Consider the following 10,181-nt stretch of genomic DNA (forward strand, 5'->3'; position numbering starts at 1 on the left):
CACATCGAAACCAATCCTATATCCAGGGAAAGAAAGAAAGGAACTAGGGCATCCATGCTTAGGTCAACATACGAATATGTACACCAAATATTCTATCTCTATCTCATACCCCTTTAGCCATTTCATTCCATGGTCTATCACAGTCCCCTTGTAGGCTTCTACCCCACGCTGTGCTAAACTCACACCTAGAAAATAGGCACATTCCAGTGGCGAAGCTGCAGTGTTCCTAGGGGGTGCAGATGCCCCCCCCAAACTTTGAAAATCAATTATAATCACTAAATTTTCACTATGTATGCATCCTCCACAACAAAAGTATATGCACCCCACAAGGTATATGCACCCCCTTCAATTTCCTCTGGCTTCGCCACTGGCACAGTATCAACTGAATTGCATGCAGAGCTAGATTTTTTCTTTATTATACCAAATTCTTGAATTACATTCATTCTTGCGATGAGCTGGAGAAAGTTATGAACTCTTGTTAGAGTTAAATTATTGTTTCGTTAAAACCTTATATTCAAGAGTTTAGTGACTTCAGGAGTCTTTAATGGATTACTCGTGTCTGGTTGAACCATTTGGCGAATATTGATAATGAAGGTGGACCGGCATTTGACATAAGAGCTACCTTGTGTTGTATGATCCATTGTAGGATTTATCTTCTTCTAGAAAATTCTATGGTTGAGTGCATTGGGTCAATATATAAAAATAAGCACAATATTTCTTCCTAGCCTTCTTTTTCTGAATATATATGTGTTTATTGGGCAGCCTGGCTGGCTCGTACCGACCAATGTGGCCACCATGTTAACCGTATCCAGAAGAGAACCGACGACCTTCTGGTGGGCTCAACAAAGAGTAAAGTACGGCTCGCATGAGGTGTCCCTGCCCTTGCCTTGACGATGACGATGCTGCCTAATAATTTGCTTGCCACGTAAAAGTCGCCTAATTTCTGACGCAGCGTTTCTTTGTCTCGACTCTCGACTATGCCATCCCTTGATTAGAATATAATGGCCGCCTGTTTTTGTTGTAAAAATACGTCAGCTGATGGAGCCGCTAGTACTCTCGGAACGTATCGCTAACGCTGTTCTTCCTAGTGGTGATCGAAGATGTGGCTATCGTTGAATGGGTGACAGACAGACACGCCCCAATACTGTTGCTTCATTTTCGTTCAATTTTTGTGTTAAGAAAAGATGACTCCCTCCATTTCAAATTATTAGTCATTCTAATTTTTTAAAACATCTCAAATTTAACTAAAATTATAGAGAAAATTAAAAATATTTATAGCATCAAATAAGTATACTATAAAAATAATTAATGAAGAATTTAATGGTACTTATTTAATATCATAAATTGTATTATTTTATCATATAAATTTTATTAGACTTAAGATTTTTGACTCTCGAAGAAAGTTAAAGACTTAGAATTTGTGATGGAGTACGTTTTTGAGCATGTAATTCAGAACATGGAACCGCTTGGCACATGTGATCGGAATACAAAGATGTGTATTTTTCCTATGTATTCGAGAAGAAGAAAAAATAGATGTCCGTGTAAATTACTCTTTTTTTTTAAAAAAAAGAGGACTGGAATTCACGTGTATACTAAAACTCAAAATCTTTTGTGAGCAAAGCTCTGAAATCAAGCGGAATTTAATGTCCTGCTGAAACGGGTAGTAGGTAGTTTGACGAGAGACAATTCATTCAAGTGGTCAGATTTGGAGTTTGTATGACTGTTGTTAGTTGGATTTGATACAGCGCAGAGTCGCTTGTCTTCGGTGTCAAATGCTGCGTAGCATCGTCAGGAATTCCAAATACAGTACTGCATGTTATTAGAGAAAAAAATAGCAAGATATCATTGTACCACTGTCAATTCAACAACTGACTCATTCCTTTCAAAAAAAATTCAAGACTCGAAAGATCACCTAAACAATAGTATGAGATCGTATAGTAATTTATTTTTGTCAAACACGATAGAAACAGCTTTTGGGACCGGCCTGTAGAGCCCTCCACATTGGGAACTTGGAGTGCATTTCTCACTCTGTTTCTAAGATATAGTTGTCTTCACCAAATTTATGTTTATACGCTAAGCCGTTGGACAATGATGTCTAGATGTATTATGAAATTTTTCTCTATTAATAACACCTAACTTCCTACCTTAGAGCAACACCAAGAGCCTAGCTAAAATTAGTAGCCAAATTCTATTGTTTAGCTATTTTATAAAGTAGAAAACTTCTTAAAAAAGAAGAGATCCACAACAGTCTTGCTATTTTACAAAATCATATAGCTTGTGTCATTGGTTGGCTATATATGGCTAACGAAAATCAAGGAATAGCCAACTTTCTATTTTACAAAACTAGATAGCACATTTGTTGGAGTCTATCTTTTGTTATGTAAATTCTAAAATAGCATCTACAACAAAAATAGCCAAGCTGTCAGAGTTGCTCTTAGGGGACCGTTTAGCACCGCTCCAGCTGGCTCTGGCTCCTTTTGCATGCACTGTGCTGCAGTGTAGCACAGAGCTAGCTGGCTCCGGCTCAAAAAAAAAAAAACAACAGGGCGAGTCGAGGAGCTAAAGGTGCCAAGGATTTGGTGCCCCAGTGGCTCCATAACGATATAGTAGCCGAAGCTAGAGTCATCAGAGCCCATCCAAATAGGCTCTTAGTCATTTTCATACTTTGCGACCGACCTAAAAAATTGCAAATATAGTTTAGGCTCGGTTTAAATAGTTATCAAATTTTGCCTCTTTTTATCATGTTTGTAGCACAAAGGTTGATTTAAAACTTTCATCTATGCCAATATACCTCTAGTGAATGATGTATGCCCGACCACTAGATACCACATACCTATTTAAAGGATGCCCGATGATCTTAAACTCTAGGAGAACTCTGCCTCACACTGTCATGCGATAGGATAGCGCACAACCGCACCACCCAATGCCATTGCCGAAGAAGGTCGCATGATTAGGGGGTCCGAGGTTAAGGTTTCATGGTTTTTGGAGAGCTCTCACCATAGGCGAGCATAGAAAAGGGACGACTCACCCATCGATAGTGGCTATGGGTGGGTGAGTGGAGGTGGCAGAACTGAGCAGTGGAGGTTGTCAAAGCTAGCAGGAGGCAATGATGGGGGGGAGGGGGGGGGGACATTTTGATGAACTGTGCACCCACCTCTGCGCGACCCGTCACATGAACCGGGCCCTCAACTCTAGTCTAACAGGTTCTTTTTGTTGATATTGGGCAGCACTTTGGCGCACAATTCACTCCATTGCCATTTCCTAGTTGCCGGATGCGGACTTCTTAGCATCGCATTCTATGCTCTACATCTTTCTCCTACCATCATATAAATCCACACTCCTTTTCCGTCCTTGGTTTTACCTTATGTCCCGAAAACCATCTCTTGAAGAATACTTTCCACCTTTGTTTGGTCACCATCTTTGAGTCAAATCTTTAGGCTACACAAGGTTACACAAAATTTTGATCATTATCCATGACTTGATGCCTAGAGGCTTATCAACATAGGTTAGTAACCATTGTAGCGCGAAAGATAATTTCATATTCCGCCTTTTGGAACACATTTATAAAATACATGCCTAAATTGTTTTGTAATATATGAGAAATATGGATCAATTAGTTCAACAATTATACTTTTTTAAGAAACATATGTTTTCCGTATTTTTCTCATATAGTCATCATCTTTTACCGATAATATTGTAATCTTGCAACCTATCTAAATTGTCAGTAAAAGGTGATGACTATACGAGACTTTTAGATCTCAAATTTGTTATATAACAATGTATTGCCGATTGAGTTTGTATAGTCTCTTGCACTTCAGTGCATGATTTTTGTGGACTGAACATCTACTCTTTCTCAGAGGGTAAGATGCAAATGGCCCCAGGCAAAAAAAGATTCTTTTAATGGCACTGGAGGCTTTAAGGTAAGCAAATTGACTAATAATTAGTTCAAGAAAATATCCTCAGCTCCAACTTAGTCACATCCAGATGAATAATAGTGCGATTGAATGAAATGAAATCACAAAAAATCCCAAAGGCCGAAAGAATAAGAGAGAAAGAAGCTTTCTCCTCTTTTAAAGTATAATTCTTTTGGATTCTTAATTGCTTCTCCCTCATCTTTTTCCCCAACTTTGTCCAATTCCTAATTGCTTCTCTCTCTAGATTTAATAAAAACATACACCTTTTAAAGTATAATTCTTTTGGATTCTTAATTGTTTCTCCCTCATCTTTTTCCCTGTCCAATTCCTAACTGCTTCTCTCTCTAGATTTAATAAAAACATACACCTTTTAAAGTATAATTCTTTTGGATTCCTCCCCAAATGCCCTTCACCCTGGCTTTGCTAATCTCCCCCGCCGGCTGCTGCTGCATTTCTCCTTCCTCCATTATTATTTCTCCATCCCTTTCCTCCCCTCTCTCTCCCCCCTCTAACCAAAACCTAAAAAAGACTGGATACGGAACAATAGGAAACAAATAGAAGGGAAGGGAGAAAGGAAGAAGAACACCAAAGCCAGACTTGGTGGTTCTTTAGCTCCTTCATGGGCTGTGGAATTGTCCCCAGGAACCCCCTCTGAGTTTGACGAGATTCATACAGAGAAATACTTTTTTGTTTTTTCCCCTTTCTTTTGCTCAAGAATTTACCTGTATAAGAGAACAACTGCTTGTTGCTGCTTTGTTTCTCCGTGTTTGTTTTGTTGAGATTTTCCTCTGGTCCGTTCTTCACCTGTGGGAAGGTGAGGAGCAGAGGGAATCATGGGAAAGCAAGGACCCTGCCGTCATTGCGGAGTCACAAGTGAGCTCCTATGCTTGAATAAAGCTAAATTTTCCTTCCAGTTCTTTTCCTTCTCTCTTGTTTTCCTCCCTTTCCCTCTTTGTTCCTTAGCAACTAGTACCTTGTGATGATTTCCCCCGATTATGCATCTAGGAAGCGGACCTTAGACAAAATCTTTGGACTCCACCGGACTCGGATTCCTCATCTTTGTGTTTTCGTTGACGGTTATTACTACTATGGATTCATTAAATTGCCAGCTGTGTTCAAGAGAAATATGTGGATATGGTTGAGGTTTCAGGGGTCTTTGCCTGTAAAATTCTGAACGTGAGGAACGGTTTGTACCATGCTCACGGAAGACATTTAGACTTGTGTTTCAACAACGGTGGATATACGCTTCTTTGATAACTTCTGCAGATAATGAGAGATTAGATTCAGCTCAGGCTCCTATTCAAGAAGAAGAAAAATAACCATTTGCTTCTGCCATTTAGAGTTCAATTGCTGCTGGTGCTGCTTCTGTTACAGAAATATGCTTTAGTTTCAGGATGCCATTGAAGTGAAAACATTGCTTTGGTCTGTAATTACACAGGCTTATCCCATCTTGTCAGCAGCATTATATGTTCTCAACTTTGTTCAACTATTACTACAGCAAAATGCTCCTTTGAAATGGCTACCAGCATCCAGTATGGCCATTGCGTAGAACGACATATTAAGAATTGCATGTCTGTACAGTTGAACTAACCATTGAGGCATTAAAACAATATCTGAATATATATGATTGGTTACATGATGCCTTCTCGAAACATTCTCGATGATGTATAGTTTCTTGCCCTTTTTCTATGTTCCCTACCATAGTACCATGATGTCACCATGTCTTGGTACATGCAAATAGTAATAATGGGCACACCACGAACTTGTGTGCTGCCCATATTTTTGTATCAGTTTTGATGGTTTTCTCATGGGAAATGCTGGAACAGGTACCCCCCTTTGGCGAAATGGGCCACCAGATAAGCCAGTGCTCTGCAATGCATGTGGCTCAAGATGGAGGACAAAGGGTTCATTGGCAAACTACATTCCAATGCATCGCAAGGATGATGTGGATGATGATGAACCTAGAGTTAGTAGGCTAAAGCCACCAACATCAAAGTCAAAGTCCCAGAAGAAAAAATCAAATCACATCATAATGGAGAATGGGCCATTTTCTTGTCAGAATTTCCAAAAGATGGGGGATGCTGACCCAAGCAATTGGTCTAGTTCTGGATCTGCAGTATCATACTCTGAGAGTTGTGTTGCTGATGCAAGTGAAATGACTGGTCAGTGATCTCATACCTACTTTGTTATTGCTTAATAATATAATTTGGGTGCTCTCTCATTCTTCGAGCATGCACTTGAGATTGGACTCAATCCGTATGAATTTCAGAAATACATTCTTGTATGCTTGTCTACAAAGTTATGCTTGATACAATAAAACTTCCATTAGACATCTTTATATAGTTATTCTACTGCTACCCTTTTAGAGATCATATTAATAATAAGCTTGTAATGCAGATCTTATTTTTCTTCTCTGTTTTTTCACAACGGTATTGGTGCCACCCAAATATTTTTTTTTATTAAATTCATGTTGTCTGTAGTTTAGAACTATAAATTCGCAAGAAGTTCAGAACTTATGGTAGTTTGATAAATCACTACCTACTGGTGACTAAATTAGTTACTATTATCATGGGGTAACCGTGAACAATTGTGGTCTACATAATAGATTCAGATGACATGGAGCATTATATCTAATAAGACAATGTTTAACTAAATATCAATACTTGGTTTGCTAAAAAAAAATCAATACTTGATGCATGATATGCAATAGCGTGTTGTCCTTTACCACATCTCTGAATTGGTGTTTAATCACATTGAGCCTATGAAACAAAATAAATATCTAATATCAATTCCCAAGATTTTCCATATTCTAGAAATTACCTTTCCTTTTTTGTTATATATGTCATTTGACTATGATATATTGCCAATTCAGGTTCAGCACAATCACATGCTTGGGAATCCCTAGTGCCATCAAGAAAGAGGAGCTGTGTCACTCTTCTGAAGACTTCATCTGTAGAAAAGCTTGCAAAAGATCTTAACTCCATCATGCATGAAGAGCAGTTATACTACCTTTCAGGATCATCAGAGGAAGACCTACTGTACCATAGTGAAACTCCTGTTGGTTCATTTGAGATTGGCTCTGGAAGTGTGCTTCTAAGGCATCCGAACTCAAAATCACTGGAGGAAGAATCAGAAGCAAGCTCCATTCCTGCAGATAATAAATCATACATTACAAGTGAATCCTATTCAGGGTCTGTGTCCTTTGTCTCTCATAGTGGAAACAAGGCAGCAATCAACTTAAATGCTGGAACTTTGAGACCAAAAAGGTCACCACTGTGTATTGAAGATAATGGTAGAAGGTATTATACTTTTATGTTCTTATTAGCATAGAAGTGGACATTTCAGCATTAGTTTTATTGTCTATGCTCATTCAGTACTGGTTACACAGGTTACTTTGGTAAGAAACAATCTAAATTTTCTTTTCGGTCTTATCTTTGTTTTGCAGGGATAAACTTCATTATGAAAATCCACATATCCTGGAGAGTGTTGATTCACCTTTAGTTTCAGCATATTTAGAGGTATCCGTCCTATACGTGCTTTTTTTGTTTGGGTTGATTATCTGTAGTCTGCAGATGTTTATTTGGACTGAACACTGCTGAGTATGTTTGACATATACATATGTTGGCTAATCATCATTGAAACTAAACATGTATATACTGTCTTCTTCTTGAGCAGGATGTTATCAACTATACTAACTTCATGAAATATCTAACTAAATATGACCAACAACAGTTGCTCAAATTTCTTCCTCCTGTTGACTCCTTGACACCTGAAAGGTTTACTTTATTCTTGCCCATAATTTAAGTAACACAACCTGAGGCCACTTTACGCTAGTCTTCATTTGTATCTTGTTCTTGCTGCAGCCTTAGACCCATCTTTCAGTTCTATCCAATTTTCTGATGCTATAGACAACTACCAAATGCTGCTTGGTAGCCTGAGACCGACGGGTTTTGGCCCACCCACGAACCTTAGTGGATAGGGCCTGGGCACAGATCCTGCTGCCCAGAAAATTTTTTCTTAGCCCGAGCCCAGGCCCGAAATACTATTCAGCTATTTTACAGTGTAAAATGCACAGGCGGGCGGCCCAAGCCCAGGCCTGGCCCAAAAAATTAGGCCCAACTTGCCTAGCGGGATGGTCATGGATGGGACTTTTTCGAACAAAATAATCAGCCTTTTTTCGGCCCAGCCCAGCCCGCAAGATGCTCAGGTCTACTGCTTGGAGAGGGAATTCTTGATTCATCTTTCTGTAGTGATGAAGAGTGGAAGAAAGTAAAGACACTTGCCTTAACTAATTTAACAAAATGCAAATGGTTGGATAAACAGCTAAAGGTATCCAAATGGCTTTCTAATACATTTACGCACATCCCCCTCCCCCCTCCCCCGGGGCAACCCTTCCGCTTTATCTTCTTTTGACTTATTGCCGATATGAACTTCCAAGCTTGCTTGTACATGTATAATTAGGTATTTCTCTTTGTTCAGGAAAAGGAAATTAAGGAAACTAGAGGAGTGGAGAATATCAGTGGATCAAAAGGCTTTACCAAGTCTACAATAAAACCAGTCAAAAGATCCCGTGACGACAACCACTTTCAGAGCAACTCAGGTTAGTAATATTATTTTCTCTAATCCTGACTTGCATCAAGTTTCTAGATGTGACAACCAAAAGTCTTATGTAGTATATATTCCTATTTTACTATTTCCTTATGTCTGTAACAGAAAGGTTTCTTATTTTCTTTGCTTGTGAACATGCAGAACTAGATGGTACCATGAGGAGTCCTATAAGAGCTCTAAAATCTGGAGCTTTGACTCCTCAATTTAAAAACTCATCTTTGCCAAAATCTGGCTATGCCAGCAAAGATTCAACTTGCACTGAAGGAGCACTTAACTTACTCATGTTACCCCCAGAAAAGTTATCATTATTTGTCCCTTCTCAGTATGCCAACTCTGATCAAGACTTGCTGCTGGAGATTCCTCTCAATGCACGGCACCCAGAGGCAGAACTTCTTTGTCAGCCATCTCAGCTGAGCTCAATAACCCACAGCTCCACCTCTGTGGATGGGGTTGCTGACGGGGAGGGGCATCTGAAGCAACCATAGTCTCAGGTCACATCAGCAAGCAGGTTAGGAACAACCATTAGTTGCAGTTTACTTTAGCCTCGTGGATCATGGTGCCTCTATTTGCTGACCACCAACGGGCGTCGGTTTGTTCACGGGAGTGCTGTAATTGCCCTGATTTACATAACAATGTGTGTCGACTGCTAACTTTGTTCAGCTAACATTTGTAGCGTGCTTTTGGACCATGTTTTTGCTGGTTTTCTGTAGCATATGGCTCATGGAGAAAGTATAGCTTATCTCTGTATGGAAAATATATCATCTCATTACAGGAAAATTAAAAAAAAGAGGATATTAGAATAATGTTTGTGATATTGCAGTTTACGGTCAGTGCTGAAGTGGTTGTTCGATCATTTGTTTTATTTATCATGTTGAGTATGTCTATTCGTGTCTGCATTGCAGGACATCTTGACTTATGAGCCAAGAAATGTGGATGATGTTAGTGTTGGTTAGTATATGCGCAACTGGCATGGCCTTAGGTCACCAGCAAGTAACTGCTCTAGTGACCTCAATTTCATCAGCACTTAGTTGAATGCAGGAATTTGGTCATGCTTTCTAAAAAAAAATCTGCATTGCCTAGACTACTTGGCCGGATTGAGTCAAATCTCTCTCTTTTTTTATTGACACATATGAGAACTGTGCATCATTGTACTTCCTCCATTCTAAATTATAAGATGTTTGACTTTTTTGACTCTAAGTTTAACCACTCGTCTTATTCAAAAAAGTTGTGCAAACATAGTCAAAATTAAGTCATTTTTTAAGAACTTTTATTAATAAACCAAGCCACAACAACAACAAAAAAAATGATACTTTGCACAAATTTTTAAATAAGACGAGTGGTCAAATTTGGTGTCAAAAAAGTCAAATGTTTTATAATTTGAGGTGGATTGAGTATTAAAAAGAAATGTCAAAAAATACTCGTAAAAGCCTATTAGGACATGTTTACTGGTTTAGTACAGATGGATGATTATGGAAGAAGTCCCCCTGCCCGGTATGGTTATAAGCTAAAAGAATTATCTGGAATTGACATTAGGTTTCAGCGTGGCAACCCAAACTATTGGTTTCTCCACTTAAAAAGGCCAAGCTAAACAGCCCTTTCTCCATATGACATTTCACTTCTAACCATCCCAATTCCCAATCGGTGTTGTTTGTTGATTTT

General features: G+C 38.9%; 1 protein-coding gene across 1 annotated transcript; it reads left to right on the top strand.

Annotated features, from left to right (window-relative positions):
* LOC8056719 (GATA transcription factor 26) lies at nucleotides 4,321–9,325 on the top strand. The gene is made up of 6 exons (XM_021451505.1): nucleotides 4,321–4,787; nucleotides 5,741–6,076; nucleotides 6,787–7,213; nucleotides 7,360–7,432; nucleotides 8,394–8,514; nucleotides 8,664–9,325. The coding sequence occupies exons 1-6, from the start codon at nucleotides 4,748–4,750 to the stop codon at nucleotides 9,005–9,007; spliced, it is 1,341 nt and encodes a 446-aa protein (XP_021307180.1). The 5' UTR covers nucleotides 4,321–4,747; the 3' UTR covers nucleotides 9,008–9,325.

Source organism: Sorghum bicolor, chromosome 1, assembly GCF_000003195.3.
Source record: "Sorghum bicolor cultivar BTx623 chromosome 1, Sorghum_bicolor_NCBIv3, whole genome shotgun sequence".
NCBI classification, from domain to species: Eukaryota; Viridiplantae; Streptophyta; class Magnoliopsida; order Poales; family Poaceae; genus Sorghum; species Sorghum bicolor.

What these genes read in the sequence shown, in the direction of transcription:
- LOC8056719 (XM_021451505.1), top strand. Translation starts at nt 4,748, where the DNA reads ATGGGAAAGCAAGGACCCTGCCGTCATTGCGGAGTCACAA. An exon ending in CCGTCATTGCGGAGTCACAA is followed by an intron (nt 4,788 to 5,740) that starts GTGAGCTCCTAT and finishes ATGCTGGAACAG; the next exon opens with GTACCCCCCTTTGGCGAAAT. An exon ending in ATTGAAGATAATGGTAGAAG is followed by an intron (nt 7,214 to 7,359) that starts GTATTATACTTT and finishes TTTGTTTTGCAG; the next exon opens with GGATAAACTTCATTATGAAA.